At 39.8% G+C, this 19,061-nt stretch overlaps 1 protein-coding gene across 5 annotated transcripts in view; it reads right to left on the reverse strand.

The window, feature by feature from the left end:
* MPPED2 (metallophosphoesterase domain containing 2) overlaps positions 1-19,061 on the reverse strand; it is a 123,804-nt gene that overhangs the window by 65,550 nt on the left and 39,193 nt on the right. For all 5 annotated transcript variants that reach the window (XM_028729645.2, XM_028729606.2, XM_028729635.2 and 2 more), the window contains one exon: positions 17,659-17,840. In XM_028729645.2, the coding sequence (XP_028585478.1) occupies positions 17,659-17,746 (88 nt within the window). In that variant the 5' untranslated portion in view covers positions 17,747-17,840. The remainder of the gene's footprint in view (positions 1-17,658; positions 17,841-19,061) is intronic.

Here is a 19,061-nt window from a genome sequence, read left to right on the forward strand (position 1 = left end):
AATGTCATTTACTAATTACATTTGCATTGTCTTTGAAACATTTCACCCTGTGCATAATTAAACTATGAAATTCACTGCCTCAAGAGCCATAGCCTCTGCTTATTTAAAAAAGGGATTGAACAAACTTGTGGATGCCAAGAAGATCAATGGATACTGCTCATGACAGCTATATGCTACTCATTATTGTAAGAGACAGCAGGCCTATGAAGAACAGTTGCTGTGGAGCAACAGCAGCTATTGCCTTCATGTTCTGTTTGAGGGGTTCCCAGAGGCATCTAGCTGACCTCTGCATGCAACACGACACTGGACTAGATATGCCTTAAGTCTGGTCCAAGAGGGCTCTTTATTCTCATGCTTATTATGTTATAGTTATTTGTTCTTTTATGAAGCTTCTTACAAAAGTCTGAAAGCTCAGATAACTACATCACTATCAGCGAGTCAGTATGAATTAGACAGCACTGCCCTGCTTAAAATAATTCAAAAGAAAACCTTGGGGCTTTTTCCTAGCACATGTTTCCCAAAAGGTAGTTAAATGAATAGCTCAGCTGCCACTTGAGCGAGGGTGAATTAAGAGCACAAGGGGCTTGAAACCTAATGATAACAATTCACCATTACTGATAATTATATATTGAAATATATTGATGTTTTTAAGAACAGCCTAAGCATCGTAATTTCAACATTCTAGTTAGCCTGCCATAACTCAAATCAATCTGCAATTTCTTAAATTGCTCACATGTGACAGAAGAATTGCTTCAAAACTGTTTTATTACTCCAGTGTTAGATATAATGTTACCCAGAATTTTGGCTTATTGTTCCTAATCATTTAGGAATGTTCAACAAAATCACAAGGCGCTATTCTTCCTAGGTTGTTCTATGTCTGGTTGCAGTTTGGGAGTGTGTGCGGATTTCTAAAACTTGTCCTGTGTTTAAAAGCAACACTTTCAACATGTATAAAATTAACACAGCAGGCAGATGCACACACTAAAACCAATCAACTCAGTGATGATCAACTTCTTCTACTGCCTAATGTGGACATAGTGTCTCAAATTGTTCTTTGGCTTCCCTAGTTTCAAATGCAGTCTTAAATCTGCATCAGCACTGATCACAGTTAGACTGCGCTCCAAACCAGAGGTTGAAATCCGGGTTTGATGGCTAAGAAGAGTGCAATACAGATTCAGTGGGTTCTAGGAGTTGGTTCTACAGTGGTACCTCGGGTTAAGTACTTAATTTGTTCCGGAGGTCTGTTCTTAACCTGAAACTCTTCTTAACCTGAAGCACCACTTTAGCCTGAAGCACGTGCCGCCGGAGCACGATTTCTGTTCTTATCCTGAAGCAAAGTTCTTAACCCGAGGTACTATTTCTGGGTTAGCAGAGTCTGTAACCTGAAGCGTATGTAACCTGAGGTACCACTGTATCAGCTTCTGCCTCTTATGAACGATCCTCCCGGAATCCTCAGCATCCAGCAGTAGCAAGGGGAGTGAGGAAGACCCTCACCAGTGCTGCTGCTGCCGCCACAACTCCAGCTTTTAATATATAGGTATGAAAGAAAGGGTGTGTATTGGCACTCACTGAGTCAAAGGTTGCTTGTCATGAATGCCAAGAGGGCATGGAAAATTCTAGGAATATTTTGGAAAGTAAGTTTAGGGCTAGGGGGCAGACAATAATTTGGAGCCAAGATCTCCAGACTCCCTGAGTACAATTCTAAGCCAGGAAATTGAAGCAAGAGGCATAGAAAAATAGTGCACAACTTTGTGGAAGCAGTTATAATAACAGTGGTGCATTAGAAAATACTTCCCCAGATAGATAGATAGATAGATAGATAGATAGATAGATAGATAGATATAGATAGATGATAGATAGATTAGATAGATAGATAGATAGATGATAGATAGATAGATAGATAGATAGATAGATAGATAGATAGATAGATAGATAGATAGATAGATAGATGATAGATAGATAGATAGATGATAGATAGATAGATAGATAGATAGATATAGATAGATAGATAGATGATAGATAAATATAGATAGATAGATATATCACTATCTATGCTAGTGATATAAAACTTGTTTTAACTCCTGTAAGGGACAGTATCCCTATCAGTACCCATGAAATAATATACTACCAAAGACCAATGTTTTAGGAGAGATTGTAGCTCACCTAACATACTCCCCAGAAAGCATATATACAAGTAATGATGTGAAAATGCCACCACTGCTATTCTTTACCCCTGAAAACATTTGATCATGCACACGTGGCTCTGTGAAGAGTTGCTAAAGCACAAGATTAGGAAAGTAGATTCCATTCTTCTAATACTTAATACTGGCCTTGCCAGGACTTTTATCCTGAGTAATTATATAATTTTTAGTAAATTATAAGATGAAATTATAAGTTGCTTTTGTAGAGGCAAAAGTTGCTGTATCGTGTCAGAAGATTCTTGTTTGAAGAGCCTTTGTGCATTCAAATCTTTTGTGAAATATATACTTTGGCAACTATAGCAAGTCAAGAGCAGACAGCCTTCTTCATAGTTAGACAACAATGTATTCCTTGATTTTCTATCACCTCAAGTTCTAGGATTCTGTTCAAACAAACACACTCAAGTTACAGGGTGCTGTTTGAAAATCTCAAGCACCATGACATAAAAAGACAAGTACACTTCACCAGAACTAGCAATTAGCAGTGAAAGTTAACATAATTCTCACTTCAGTCACTTAAGAAGCTTTAACAATTTGCATCTTATTTACATTCCCCACCAGTAAGGTTTTGCCACCTTCATCTCAAAGTCTGGCATGACTGTTTTTACAGCTGCACTTATGGATGCACTTGTTTATTAATAGCCCTATGCTTCCAATACAGCTGTAATGGTTTGTCTTCTCTAGTCAGTCAGATTCTGGAAATCATTTAAACATATCTAGGTGAAGAAGACATTTGTCAAAGTAAGGACTCCCCAGACGTACGTTCCTTGTTTCTAGATGTTCTATACTCTTCACAGCTGTTCTCCACTCTTAAGCAAAAAGCTTGGGAAGGAAACAATACTCTACTGCTGATAAATCCCCCTCCCAAAAAAACACAATACACAGTACAGTGGTGCCTCGCAAGACGAAATTAATCCGTTCCACGAGTCTCTTCGTCTTGCGGTTTTTTCGTCTTGCGAAGCACGGCTATTAGCGGCTTAGCAGCTATTAGCGGCTATTAACGGCTTAGCGGCTATTAACGGCTTGGCGGCTTTAAGAAAAAGGAAACAAACTCGCAAGAACTCGCAAGACATTTCGTCTTGTGAAACAAGCCCATAGGGAAATTCGTCTTGCGGAACGACTCAAAAAACGGAAAACCCTTTCGTTTAGCGAGTTTTTCGTCTTGCGAGGCATTCGTCTTGCGGGGCACCACTGTACTAATGCTTCCAAATAATTACTTTGCATTCATTTATACAAAGGGTGAAAAATTCCTTTATTCGAAATGTAATTCCAACAAACTTATCCACCAGCACCAGATAGTCTATATAGAGAATGAAAAGTATTTAACATATCCCCCAAGAGAAAAGAGCAACGGATCTTTCTTATACAAATCTGACTGTACAGTAAAAATATATATATATTCTGAAACGCCATCAATTTAGAAGTATTAATCAGAGTAGGCCCACTGAGTTCATGGTTTCTAATGGGTCTAATCTCATCTGAAGCTGCTGTTTACATTGGAAAGAGATGCCCATTCACACCAATGGGGATTTCCTCTCACTACAAAGAGCACCCTCAGATGAGAGATTGTTTTCAGGACCACAGCAGGGAAGAATCATAAAACTGTAGAGTTGGAAGGGACACTAGGGTCATCTAGTCCAACCCCCTGCAGTGCAGGAATCCTGCCCACAGCCGTCCCTGGGTGACTTGAATCACAAACCTTCTGGTTATCAAGTTGAAGCCATCCAAGTTGGTGGCCATCATTGCCTATTATTATTATTATTATTATTATTATTATTATTATTATTATTATGCCCCACCCACATTCCATAGTTTAACTACATGCTGTTTGAATAAGTGCTTTTTTTGCCAAAATTGTGGATACTGAACGTTTACTTTGCAAATATAACATGAAACTCCAATTCTAATTCTCATTTTACACGCCCGCCCCACTTTCAACATGAACCATTCAACTTAAACTTCCAACTTCAGCCTTTTTAAATTGAACAGTTGCTATATTTGGGTTTTGCAATTTCACTCAGTGGTCCAGTCAGGTATTTGTAAACCTCAAATTTGTCTGCAGCATGTACTAATGGGGCAGCTGGATTAGTTTCTTGCAGCAAACACAACAAAGAGGTTTGTGGTACTTTTAATGGGTAGATCACTGCCAGTTCTTTTATACTGTGAGTAGATCGCAGTCTCTTGGGAATTGGACGTGCCTGATATATACTTTTGTGGACCAGAGTCAAGTGTGTATCTTGCAAGAAGGGTACATATACACAAGGGTATAAGAGGGGAAATGAGGTAAAATGGCAATGAAATGCAAATACTACTGTTGGTAAGAATTCAATTGGTAAGAATTCAATTAAAGCATAAATATACGCTAAATAAGCAGTCGCTGCCAATAACATCAGTTAAATTAATGATCATCTATAGTGGGACAGCAAGTCATCGTCTCTATTCATCCCTAAACAAATTAGAATCAAGCCTCTTGATGAGAGGTTTGAATTTATCAGTTTACGGACTGTACTCTCTCTATTTCACTGCCATTTAGCAACACTCCCTTTTTTTGCTCTATGCTCATTTACATATATGCATACACAATGCCTACTAAGGACACTTTATGCATCTGAAAAGTTTATGTCATTATAAAACCTCTTAAGTCCTTAAGATTCCAATTTGTTGTTTCAGTCTTCTCTGTGAAATGCAGCAGGTATTGTTTCACAGCATTTTACAGTACCTCGGGTTAAGTACTTAATTCGTTCCGGAGGTCCGTTCTTAACCTGAAACTGTTCTTAACCTGAAGCACTACTTTAGCTAATGGGGCCTCCTGCTGCTGTCGCGCCGCCAGAGCATGATTTCTGTTCTCATCCTGAAGCAAAGTTCTTAACCCGAGGTAATATTTTTGGGTTAGCGGAGTTTGTAACATGAAGCATATGTAACCTGAAGCGTATGTAACCTGAGGTACCACTGTACTTTGTTCTGTTATTGAACCAACCCCTCTCTCTCTGTACCTGACCCTACAGGTATTTTCTGTGCTTCACCAATGCAGCGTACGCTTTGCAATATTTGCTTAAAGTCCATTCTTTCCACAATCTCCAACAATTTTCTAAAACAAGCCTCTAGTCAACACAAGATTTATCTGCATCACTTTTCTGTATCCTTTAGGGGAAAGCAAGCACAATTGATGTAATAAACCAAAGCAAAAAACGCCAGGGCTTAGATGCTGGCTACTGGCCCAGGGAAACAAGAGGATTAATTAGCAAATCAAACTGAACCCTAATACCCAGTAGGAAGCATGGCTCAGAAAACTACCTATTTTTCTTGTAAAGACAGTAATTCTACGAAACTTGATTAACCCCCTGGTATGGGTAATTACAATAAGGTGAGGGTTTGCCACCCTTGTATTAACATAAGTTGCTGCATGTTGGTTTTCAGTGACACAGTAATTCCTCTAATACTGTGAATAAATGCTAACGTGAGAGTTTTAAGACTCAAGCCCTGTTAGTAGCAAATAGTCTTAGAAAACCTTCACTCAGTGGTTGCTTGACCAGAGAAAATTCATTTCCTACCACACAGGGCAAGCCTGGGAGACATTCAGTTGAGCAAGCATTTTCTTAACTCATTCTAACATAATGCTCACATTCACCAACAATTATGGATAAGTCAAAGAAAAAGAAATAGCACGACGACAATGACAGAGCCCTAAATATTGTCTGCCATGCAGCCTGGGCCTTACAGTCGTATACGGCATAAAGCAAAAAGGCTCCGTAATAGAGGGGGCACCGCCGACCAATTTTAAATTGAATTACACAGCCTGCTAATCTTTATGATGAGATAAAATTTCTTTGAACACCAGACATTATGCTAAAATCTGCAGTGCTTTCTCCACACGCCCAAACATTTCTGTTTCAGGCCATAGCACCGAAGAGCTGTGCAGGAAAACAATGCCCGAACAAATGCAAAGGATTCTGTTTTGCCTTTATTATATACATGTATTCAGTGGAGAGAGAGAAGCATATATACAAACAAATGTTGTATTTCTCTGCCTAGATATTAGAAACTGTACATAAATAATTCAACAAAACATGGGAAATAAATGAAAATAAATGAAGACCCCCCCCCCCCGCATTGACATTTATCTTTAACAGGTAAAAACCAAATAGAAATATTCAAGAAATTTTGAGTAAACTCATGACTGTTCACCACACTCATCTAATTTTGCTATTTTTTATTTTTAAATTGCCTGCCTGCCTGTCTCTCTCTCTCTGTCTGTGTGTTTACCTTTTTTGATACACTGAAACCTGTTGATGTAACTTCAAGTTCCAAGAAATTCAGATGATGAGAAAGATCATGTTCATAATACAGTAGTACCTCTGGATGCGAACGGGATCCGTTCTGGAGCGCCATTCACATCCTGAAGCAAACGCAACCCGCGTCTGCGCATCGCGATTTGCCGTTTCCGCGCGTGATGTCATTTTGAGCATCTGCGCATGCGGCGAAACCCGGAAGTAACGTGTTCCGTTACTTCTAGGTCACCACGGAGTGTAACCTGAAAACGATCATGTTTAGCCAGGAGAAGAGGAGGTTAAGGGGTGATGTGATAGCCATGTTCAAATATATAAAAGGATGTCATATAGAGGAGGGAGAAAGGTTGTTTTCTGCTGCTCCAGAGAAGCGGACACGGAGCAATGGATCCAAACTACAAGAAAGAAGATTCCACCTAAACATTAGGAAGAACTTCCTGACAGTAAGAGCTGTTCTACAGTGGAATTTGCTGCCAGGGCGTGTGGTGGAGTCTCCTTCTTTGGAGGTCTTTAAGCAGAGGCTTGACTACCATATGTCAGGAGTGCTCTGATGATGTTTCCTGCTTGGCAGGGGGTTGGACTTGATGGCCCTTGTGGTCTCTTCCAACTCTATGATTCTATGATTCTATGATTCTATTCTATGATCAACCTGAAGCGTATTTAACCCAAGGTATGACTGTATGTGATGTTTTTACCCAATGGGCCCTCTTCCTTTTGTTTCACTAGTAGTTATCACTAACTATCTGCAGTAGTTATTTTATCCTTTGGGGAAGATCTGGGCAGGAAATAATCTGAAGTTGTTACTTCAAAACAAATGCAAACACAGACCTGGGGCTGAGGGTGTGGGAAGAAGATTAGTTAACTGTCCTTAATTCAGCTAACATTTGATCAAATAATTGCCCTACCAATGTTAATGGAATCACTGAAAAGCATGCTGGATATAGAAGCAACAAGAAACCTCCCATGCTTCTATAACAAAGTTACATTAATTCATGCTGTGATTATGTATTGGGCATATTTGGTAGCCAACAAATATTCACAATATAAAACACATTAAAATGTAATGTTTTAACAATATGGGAAAAATTTATTTCTATTTATATATGCATCATACCTGCCTCAATTTATTTCACAGTAAGCATAATCAAAAGATACTGCCATATTTTTTTGTGTATAAGACAATTTTGATTTTTTTAAAAGTCAAAAATTGGGGGTCATCTTATACAGTTGTACCTTGGTTCTCAAACGAAATCTGCTCTGGAAGTCTGTTCAACTTCCAAAAATGATTGAAAACCAAGGCACAGCTTCAGATTAGCTGCAGGAGCTTCCTGCACTCAATCAGAAGCTGCGGAAGCCCCAACAGATGCTTGGCTTCCAAAGCACGTTCACAAACTGGAACATTTACCTCCGGGTTTGTGGCATTCAGGAGCTAAAACGTTAAAAGTTACAAGGCGTTTGAGAAACAAGGTACGACTGTACGCAGATGGTGAATTCACAGGGGTTCAGGCTCTGGCAGCCTGGGCTTCGGTTTGGGTTCTGGCCTGGGCGGTCCAGGTTCAGCTTTGGGCTCTGGCGTGGGTGGTCAAGCTCAGATTTGGGCTCTTGAAATATGGCAACCCTAACTATTTTAAGGGACGCGGGTGGCGCTGTGGGTTAAGCCACAGAGCCTAGGACTTGCCGATCAGAGGGTCAGCGGTTCAAATCCTTGCGACGGGGTGAGCTCCTGTTGCTTGGTCCCTGCTCCTGCCAACCTAGCAGTTCGAAAGCACGTCAAAGTGCAAGTAGATAAATAGGTACCACTACGGCAGGAAGGTAAACCGTGTTTCCATGCGCTGCTCTGATTTGCCAGAAGAGGCTTAGTCATGTTGGCCACATGACCCGGAAGCTGTACGCCGGCTCCCTCGGCCAATAAAGCGAGATGAGCGCCGCAACCCCAGAGTCAGTCACGACTGGACCTAATGGTTGGGGGTCCCTTTACCTTTTTAACTATTTTAAAATATTAATTTCTTAATTTTGGGTTTTAAAAAAACAGGGGGCACCTTATATGCGGAAAAATATGGTATGTTCCAATTATTCATTCGTTTGTTTAAAGTGTTTCTTGACACCCACCCACACCTACTATCAGAAGATTCCAGGGTGGTGTACCTTTATTAAAGAAGTTTATGAGAGAAGTATCTACAGAAGGTTTTGAGATGCAGAAAGGTTGGTATCTGAGCACCAAGAATCAAGCCTTCAGATTAAGTACTTCAGAAGCTCTTGTTCAAAGTGATACGACCCCTGCCCATTAATGAAATTAGAGTCCTAAAAAGAGATCGCTTTCTAAAGATATAGTTAAACTTACCAAGTCCCCCGGACTATTTAAATTAGCATTTTTTTTAAATCACAGCTATTGGGGGCATGCAAAATTAATAACAAGAACTAAGGGTTTAGTGCCACAAAATGACGCTTTACAGTAAATCTTCATTCTGGACATAAGAAAATGAAGCAATACAGAGTAAAGCAAGTTCCAGATGGCAGGCATCAAAATGAGAGAGTAAATCCAACTAAGATTTGATTCATACTCTGAATATTTCACCCAAGAATTCTTCAAAGTGCCCTTTACTTCAAGAAAGCTTATAGACTTTAAAAAAGTCAAAATAACAGAGGATAACTATATGCTGCTAATTTTGAGGGCTGTGCCTTATTTCAAAGGATTTTCATTCATTATATATTAGGAAACCCCAAAGAATTTCAGATACCCCACATTTCAGGGGGGGACGGACAGCTTTCTAATATCCTGCATTTTTTCAAGGCTAGACCTAAGCAAAACATACATGCCAGTACTTTTGAGTATAAGACAAACTTGTGGACTTTCTGCCCCTAAATAAATGCAAGTTTAAAATATTAAAATAAGTAAAGAATATACAATTGGGAATAAAAAATGAATTAAAATTAAATGCATGTGAAGGCTGATTTAAAACCATATTTTTAAAATGAAAGAAATTACTATCAGTTCAGTTTTTCTATACTTACTCAGGCAATATATACCATGAGAAAAGCAGAGCAGGGCCATAAACCCAAATTAATATGCTGTATTGAGGGGAGCAATAACGTGGGGGGGGGGAGCGAAAATGTCGTAGAGGAATAGAAATCGATTTCTAACTACTTAAAAACCCATGTGCCCCAAGGGCAATGTGTACAAGAAAGCAGAATAGTATGTGAGAGTGGATCAGGAACTACGTGCACCAACAGGGAATAGGCACTACATATTTGGCCAGGGCCGAATTGCCAGATTGAATATTTGGAACCATATGCATGGTTCCCTTTCCTAGACTGGAAACAAAGTGTACAGTTGCAGACAGGGACAGCAGCTGTGCTCTTGGATAGCACCAGTGCTTTTTTTTTCTGGGGGGACGAAGGGGTACACATACCCCTAAACATTTTGTGAATCTAACGAGAGAAGAAACTATTTTTTTAAAAAAAATAGTTTATTCTCTAGCACGGTGGATCATCAGTTCCATTGCTACCCCCGATGGCAGCCTCATTTTCTGTCAAGGTGTTTCCTGAGTCTCAGACAGAAGCGAGCGTTTAATGTGTGAAGCAGTGTGGAATGTGTGGTGTTTTACTGATGAAAGTTTGGCCTCACTGAGAGGCAGTATTTCAATGTGAGTAGGAAAATTACTATTTTTCATCATCAATGCATGTTCTTTGTATTTTTGCCCATTTACTGTATTTGTTTTTCCTGATTTGAACTATAAAATGGTGGTTTTCTTGAGTCAAAATGAGAGAACCCCTAAACATTTTTTAAGAAAAAAAAGAGCACTGGATAGCACTGATCCCTTATGGGGTGGGTGTAGAAGGCCAAATACACCTCCTTCTTTCCCTGCTGAACAAGTGATCTGTGCTTTCAGCATTAATCATCTAGTTCAAGTCTTCATGCCTTTATTATGCATTGTTTTATTGCAAACATTGTTTTACTCTAATGTAGTAAATTATCTTGAGTAAATATTTTAAAGCAGGCAACTCTACAACAGCATCAGACTCCCGAATCTGTTTGTCAGATTTCCATGTGAGCTAACAGACACAAATTGGGATTAAAACTGGTCGTCTGCTCATATCCCTGCCCACAGTGAACTGCCACCTTATCTCTGCCCTCCAAGTGTTATCATCTCCTCTACATTAGTCAAAAGGTTAAACCAAACACTTCTATTTTCTCTAATCCCAAGTCACATATCACCATGACTCACAAGCTTTAACACACAGAGGTGCTGCTCCGCCTGAGAGAAGCACTAGCTATATCAATGTCTAAAAATACAAACCAAAAAAGGCAGAAAAACAGTACAGTAGCTGACCAAAACTTCAGCAACATCTTCATTAGAGTCTTATTTCTGTCAATAACACATGAACTCTCTGATTAAAATATTTATTCAGACCAGTTTACATCAGTACATTTGCACTGAAACCAATGAGGAAAACCAAAGTTTAGCTAAGAAGATAGAAGCTCAAAACAAAAATTAAATGTAATTATATCTCCTCTCCCAAACAGAAAAAACTGTAATGATATTATAGTGAAAATATACAAGTGAGGAAGAATATTATTCACAATTTACTCAAGAGATGCAAATCAGCATTAAACAACCAAATTGGATAAATACTGCAGCAAGACCATTGACATCTACAAGAATTCACCATGTTGGAAAATGCTGCAGAGATGTAAATTTCTTTGATGCTTCCACAGCAGCTATTTGCATCAGGTTTTTTGCATCAAGAGACAGGCTTAAAGTTTAAAATTTAAACTGACAATCAGCTTGACTCCTCATCAGTATTTGCAGCCCAACTTGAAACTTTCTTCAGACTTTCCTTGCTTTTTTTCTTTGTGCTCCATTTTGCATGACAAAGGTGAGCGCCACATACGAGCATGCACCAATTTAGCTATTCACACACATTTCTAGCTGGGCTTCCACTTTCACTTTGCATGCTCATTCTGCACTGGAGTGGAGAAGAACATGAGTTTTATTTGAGATGCCTTTCAATAAACATCCCATGTGGCAGTCATAACTTAGAACTGTACAAGCAATGCAAACATTTGCCAGGAGCAGGCATATTTTTAGGGGTGGTAACAAGGCAGTGTGCAATCCAAGAGGTATAGTCCAGAACCCCTTATGATGTTGCAGACATTCCCGGTGCAACTTTTGCATCACACAGCTCAAATGTACTAAAGCTAAGTGCAGCTGCTCAGGGTGGCAAAATATTTTTGGACATTCCTGAAGAAAATGTGTTAACAAGAGGAAACCACAGCAGCAATACGTGATACGACAAAGCTAATAAAATTCTGCTTTATTCAATAGCAACATAAATGATCCTCTTTCTGTTGGGAGTTCTGTATGATAACATGATTTCAGAATTTGATAACAAAAAGATAACCACATAGGAAGCCAACCTAACTGAAAGTAGCAAAGGTACTCTATAACATTGGTAAAGGATTACAATGCTAGGACCATTTAGTTACAACATATTTATACACTTCACCCTACACAGTACAGGTAACTTATACTGGTAGGTGAGAGAGGAAGGAAGGAAGGAAGGATGGAAGGAAGGAAGGAAGGAAGGAAGGAAGGAAGGAAGGAAGGAAGGAAGGAAGGAAGGGAGAGCAGTGGAAACCCATTCTCCATCTATTTATTTCCCACACACACACTTCTGTACAAAGCTGCAATCATGGGCTAACCCAGCTTTGGAGTGGTAGCACAAGGGCTCTAGCAAAATCCCAGAGCCCTCACACCGCCTTCCCAGCCAGGTAGGCTGACCTCCATCTTGCAGGGGTTCCTGGCTTTACTGCTTTTGTGTATATGTGTGGTCTCCTGAAACCAAACCCTTGCATAAGATGTGAGTTAACCTGTATCATGAGACTGATTTTAATAACCATATTTATTGTGATAAATATTATATCCTGCTTCACAGCCCTACATTTTTCGGCTACTTCCAAGCACACAGCATGTGAAGAAATATTTTGTATTATGCCACAAGTGCTATAATTACATACTTTCCAATGCAAACCGATACAAGCCTAATCAGAAACAAATCCCATATGTTCAATGGGGTTTACTCCAGGGAAAGGGACTCTTTAAGGTATGCTTGCTCTATATACAGCTACACAGTAAAGGTAGAAATGTGAATTGTATTATACATCTGAAGAATGTATGTGGACAAAACATACACTAGCCATCACATAATAATTTTAATTCTTCCCTTAGCCCATAATGCTGTGTTTACTGCAAGGTCAGTTAAGTTACTATAAGGGATTTTTAATGAAAACAATTATAAATTTAAAGTAACTGTGTTTAAAGCATTTAACAGTCACTAGGGTCAAGTGATTACAGCAGTTACAAGACCCCTGGGATATGTTCACACCAAAACAAAGTGAATAAATTACCTCAGCAGGCGTGTGTAATCACTAAGTGACCACAAAGGTCATGCAGTGTACAAGCTAAGACGACTTTCATGCAAAACCAATAACGAAAATTTATCAGTCAAGGAGAAGGAGAAGAAACTTAAGGGCTGCAATGCTACACACACTCACTTGGGTGTATGCCCCCCCCCTTGAATCCAAAGGGACTTACTTCTGAGTAGACATGTATAGGAAGGATTGTGTGAAGGAAGAATCAAAGTTAGCTGATGGGCTAATGAAAAGCAGAGATGAGAGGTAGAATGACAGGCTTGAATAACAGTATATAGGGATAGTAAAGGAATACATGAGGAGGAAGAGGAAGGGGAAGGAATAAACTTGGATTAGTTACATTGAAGATCAGATTCTAAACTGTTCACTCAGCTAGACTCTTAAGTAGGCTTTTCTACTTAATTGACTATCAATTGGTTTCCAGACTCAATTTAATATGCTGGTTATGACCTTTAGATTTCATGCTCCTTTCCATACAGAGGATGGTTTGTTACCCAGGATAGAGCATTTTTGGCAGCTCTTGGGAAGGTTTGTTCAGCTCATCTCCTGCTCATTCTTTTTGTATCAAGCCAAGTTTATTCTTGTTCTGAAAGCCCTTGCGACCCTCTGATTCTTGCTTATTGTCTGAAGAGGCTGGTTTTTGCAGTTGTTCTCAGTAGTTATCCTTTCTGGGCCTTCTACTGCTAAATATTATTCATGCTTTTATTTATTTTTGGGGTGCCTTCTGATTGTTGGGCTTACTTTTAGTGTTATTTTGTAGATTTTAACCGCTTCATAGACCTTTTAAATCAGGGCTCAGCCAACTTTTTGATTCAGAAGACCATATGCAACTGACTAGGCGGTTGGGGACCATATACCAGTGGGCATGGCTGGAGCTGGCATTGCCATATGAATATTACTAATACACTACTAGTTGTAGTAGTAATAGTAGTCATCTGTTCCAAAGCATTTAGATGACGGACAATTTAAAATGAATAAAAACCTTCGATATAGCAAATAACACCATATTTTTCAGAAGTGAACAACAACAAAGCAAAGCAGAGTACAATACGAGTAGAAGACCTCATCAGATTAAATATTCCCAATAAATTATGTTAAAATGCTGTCTGATAAAATATGTTAATACTGTCAAAAATGCAAACATCTCTTGGGAGAAATGAAAGGTCTTTACCAGCTCTTGAAAAGATTGTAACGTGGGTGCCAGGTGAATCGCTTTGGGGAGAGTACCCCCAGGTATAGGGCCACTAACAAAAAGGCCACCTCTCTTTATGGCCACCCTCTGAATTTCAGTAGAAGGAGGCACAGAGGAGGGCCTGCAGGGATGATTACCTTATGGCGCAGGCAAGTGCATATGGGAAGAGGTGTCCATCAAGTATTGGGTTCCCAAGTTGTGTAAGGCTTTATAAAAAAAAACCAGCACCTTGAATTGGGCCCAGAAACACACTGGAAGCAAGTGTGAGTGAGCAAGAACTAGAATAAAATATTCTGATCACTTAATCCCCAATGGCAACCTTGCTGCTAAATTCTGTATCAGTTGAACCTTCTAGACAATTAAGGACAACACCATGTTTAACACATTGCTGAAATCCAAACATGTGATAACCTAGCACTAAAAATCTAAACTCTGGTAATCAGCATTCAGATAGAGGACCTAGCTGGGCTACCAGACTAAAATGGCTTCCACATGTACTCTTCAGTGACAGCAACTGATTGAATACTACCCCTACTCTGTGAACCTGATCCTCCAGAAAGAGCGCTACAGACTTCAACTTTTTGGCTCTCACCCACCCATTCCTGCAGTCAGGCTCTTGCAAAGCACACTGGCTACCACACCTGACTGAAATGAAAAGAAGAGGTAGAGTTAGATGTCATCTGTATACTGAGGCAACACTCTTCAAAACTCCACACAGTGCTTTCCTGTAGATGTTAAATGGTATAGGCCTGCAGTGGTGTCCAAACTTTTTTCAAAGAGGGCCAGATTTGATGAAGTGAAGGGCTGTGGGGGCCGACCAAAGGGCCAACCAAAGTTGTTGACCTTTTCTTAGGATTGAAGTTGTTGAGCTTTTTTTAGGATTGTTGAAATTGTTGAGGTTTTTTTTTAGGATTTTACCCCAGGAAATAAACTGCCACAGGGGCCGGATTAAACCGAACGCCAAATTAGGCCCCCAAAACAGACTTTGGACATAGGGGTTAATATTGAGTCCTGAAGACCCCTATTCTGTAGCTTCTACAAGGCCAAGCAAAAAACCTCCAGCACAACTTTCTAGGATTGACCATCCAGGTTAGGAGCAAAATGACGATTGCAAAACAGGAAGATCTACCTCTTGCCTGGACAAACATCCCAAACATATTCCACGACCGATGGTATTGAAAGCCTCTGGGAGATCAAGAAAAGCAAGCAGAGTCACAATCCCAACACAAATTATCCCTCACAGGGCAAACAAGTTACTCATAGTACCAAAATTAGGCCCAATGCCTGATTTAAATTGATAAAAGTTAAATCAACAAGACAACCTGGATCTGATCAGTGGTCAAGTATTCTAGAACTTCATGTGGGAAGGAAACATTTGCCATTGGTCTGGAGTTATTGAAATCTTCTGGCCCAAGGAAAAGTTTTTTCTGGTGCATCAAACTACCATCACATTCAGGCAAGTTCAGTACCACTTCCTCTTGTACTGGTGAATTTATAACCTGCTTGGCCCAAAAAGGTTTCATTCCTGGATGGATTTTATAAGCACAAAGAGCAAGGATCAAACACGCATGTGGTCAAATAAGCCTAAACAACAACAGCCTGAAAATCAGCTGAAAATCATCCATCAATACTGGACTGGACAGTGCTCTGGACATCTCCATAAACTGACCTGCCAACAATGTGAATGCTAACTCCAGACTACTGCAAACAATTTATTTAAATAATTAAATAGGAAGACAATCCTGATACATAACATATAGCTGTCATGTGAATTAATTAGGCAAAGTATATTCCATGATACACTGAGCATGCTGTGGCCTTTCAGATATACTGAGATAGAACAGGGCTAGAGAATCTGTGACCCTTCAGTTGTTGTTGTACTCTAACTCCCTTCAGCCCCAGCAAACATGTCCAATGGTCAGGGATTATAGGAGTTGTATCTGGAAAGCAAGAGGTTCCCTAGAGTGGCAGAGAAGCTGACCACAGCTCTGCTCTGTGGGTCCTGGAGATTATGGGAAGATTAGTCAACTTTTGAGTCTGCAACCTTGAAGAGGAGCAATTATGAAGACACTCTGTTTTGTGACTGTATTTTATTTGATTTTTGCAAACTACTCTACAAGCAAATTTTGATGAAGCAGAGTATAAAAACAATATAAACAAATATTTCAAAGTTCTCTACACTATATCATAAGGGAGCTTTATCCTTATGAAGCAATGTTGCAACTCAAAACAGCATGCATAATATAATGAAGAGAGGATTGTCCTTAAATTATTATAGCCATGAACCATTTCAAATATAAGACCAACAGTATTCAGTCCCAGTACCAAGAATTGTAGAATGGGAAGGGACACCAAGGGTCATTTAGTCCAACCCCCTTCAATGCCTTCAAAGGCAAAAGAAATGGAGAAACAATGTCCAAAATAAGACAAAGGGTTTACAAATCAAATTGGAATGGGGAATAAACTGGAAGATGGTCAATACAGACAGAGAGAGGGATAAAGGGTAAAGAAAAGCCAAAATGTGGAAGAACTATTTCTTTTCTTTTCTTGTTAATCCCCACCCCAACAGAAAAAAAATCCTTTTATGAACAAAAATTCCACTTTTCTCATCTCCCCAGGGGCTTTCTAAGGGAATCCAGTGGGATTTAATGATGCCATTAGGGGCCTTTAGCGACACGGTCACTAGACACAAGCCGTAAGAGGGCAGTGTCAAAGCCATGTTTTAAAAGGCTTTTTCTATAATGATGCAGTTTCATTTAGACAAGTAAAACTTTTTTAGAAGGCTAGTTCATTCTTAAGGGTCAACTTGCCATTTTAGTCTTCTTACTACCCTCCTCTCCCTTTTCTAGCTAATCTCCCCAAGTTACCTAGGCACATGCAATTGGCCTCAAGATTTCTCACATGACAGAGATATCCAATACCTCGATTTAGAGCTATCATTGCTGTCTTTCATTTTACTTGTTAAACCATTATGTCAACTTATTAGAGGCTCACTAAGATCAGTGGGCTGTTAGGATATACTTAGCAAAATTCAGCTAGGCAACAGGTGCCTTGCTCCTTGGAGACTTTAATGCATATGAGAAGCCATCAGTCATAAGGAGGTTAATATGCTTGCACCCCTTTATCTGAAACATATGTCCATCTCACAGCATTATGCTGCTATAGAGACCCTTTCAAGGCACATTTTCTACCGCATAAAGTAGGAACAGTAGTTATATTTTTGCTAATCATTCATCTTTTGCACAGGGACAGAAACTCAGTTAACCACCAGAACAGGAACAGCAGGGTGGTTACAGCTGCCCCTCCAACTATTCAGCTTTTGTCATCGTGTGATACCAAATAACTGAGCATCAAGTACTGAAAATATAAGAACAAACATATAAATCCATGCTCAATTAACAGAAACATATTTTGACTAGAAAGAGAACATAGCACAATGACAAGGCTAGGGGTGAATGTTCTTCAAAGCTTTAACACAATTAGGAGGCTGTAAGTGACACTTGGATCGCAAAGGTTAATTGGGGTCACCAAAATGCAGTAATTCCTTACCTAACCAGTCATTAAACTTCTTAACCTCAGAAGGCAGCCCCAACTCAGTGAAATCGCCCGTATGAAGCAAGATGTCCCCATAAGGCATCTGGATTCCATCTGTTCTGGAGTGTGTGTCTGAGATGCAGACAAACCGCGTGTGGCCTGCTGGTTTCGGGGTGTCATATGGAATAGGGTCGACCCTAAAGCAAACATAAAGAGATTCCATCAGAATTAATATTTGCTACACATGTTGAACACATTGGGCGCAATTCATTCAAAATATAGGTACAGCTTATATGCGTGCAGAATTTCCACAGGTTACAGAACCCTGCTTTTAAACTAGTAAGCACATGCATAAGCCCTTGTTGTAGATGGCACAATGGAATGTTATATGGAATGGGATATCTGCATATTCTTCACATATGCCCATCCAGCTCTCTCAACCCAATCCATGATCCTAGAAGATATAACTGGATGGCAATATAGGGCAGCATGTTCGTATTATCAATTTCCCTACTGTCCCATCATGCTGTCTGTGTGCACGACGGGCACACAGATAGATAAGAAGGGAGGAAACAGGCCTATGGAAATCCTCTGCATGAATTTTCTGCACCAACTGTTCGGGTAGATTGTTCCAATTATTTTATAATGTAAATGTCAGTTTACAGCATAGATACTGTACCGTACACAGCATCGTACAACTTTTCTCTTATTAAACAGTACTATATTAGAGTGAAATCCTATGCAAGTATGCCCAGAAGTCCCATTAATTCAATAGAACTTACTCCCAGGAAGGCATTTAAAGGATTGTAGCCTTAATCATTTAGTTATGAAGTGCTTTACAGCAGTGGCGTAGCGTGGGTTGTCAGCACCCGGGGCAAGGCAAGTAATTTGCACCCCCTAACCCGTGGATTTGCGCCCCCTAACCCTAACCCTCAGATGTTGCGCCCGGTGCGGCCGGCCCCCCCTGCACCCCCCACGCTACGCCCCTGCTTTACAGTGTTTACCAGATAGCAAGCAAATTGTTGATCATATACAGCATTTTGAGTTCAAAAGATATACACAAACTTACCAGCCTTGAAAGTATTAAAAAAATAATAATCCAGAATGAAATGTGGACCTTCATAATTTAATTCAGAGGGCCATATTTATGAAAACAACTGACAATACATTATCAAGCAATTAGAAGCATGAGCCATTCACTCATACATGCAATGGGAAAACCTATTTCATCATATAAGGCTTATTAATCCAGCAAAACTTTTATTCACCAGGAAGAGCAATCCTAAAGAGGGGTTGCGGAGGGGCAGAGCAGTGAACGATCCTGCTGGCTAGGACAGAAGTCAGGGGCTTCGTCCTCCCCCATGGTCAGCTCATGACTGGCACGGCTGAAGGACCGAAAGATTGTAAGATTTTGGATC

Source organism: Podarcis muralis, chromosome 1 (genome assembly GCF_964188315.1).
Source record: "Podarcis muralis chromosome 1, rPodMur119.hap1.1, whole genome shotgun sequence".
Classification (NCBI taxonomy): Eukaryota; Metazoa; Chordata; class Lepidosauria; order Squamata; family Lacertidae; genus Podarcis; species Podarcis muralis.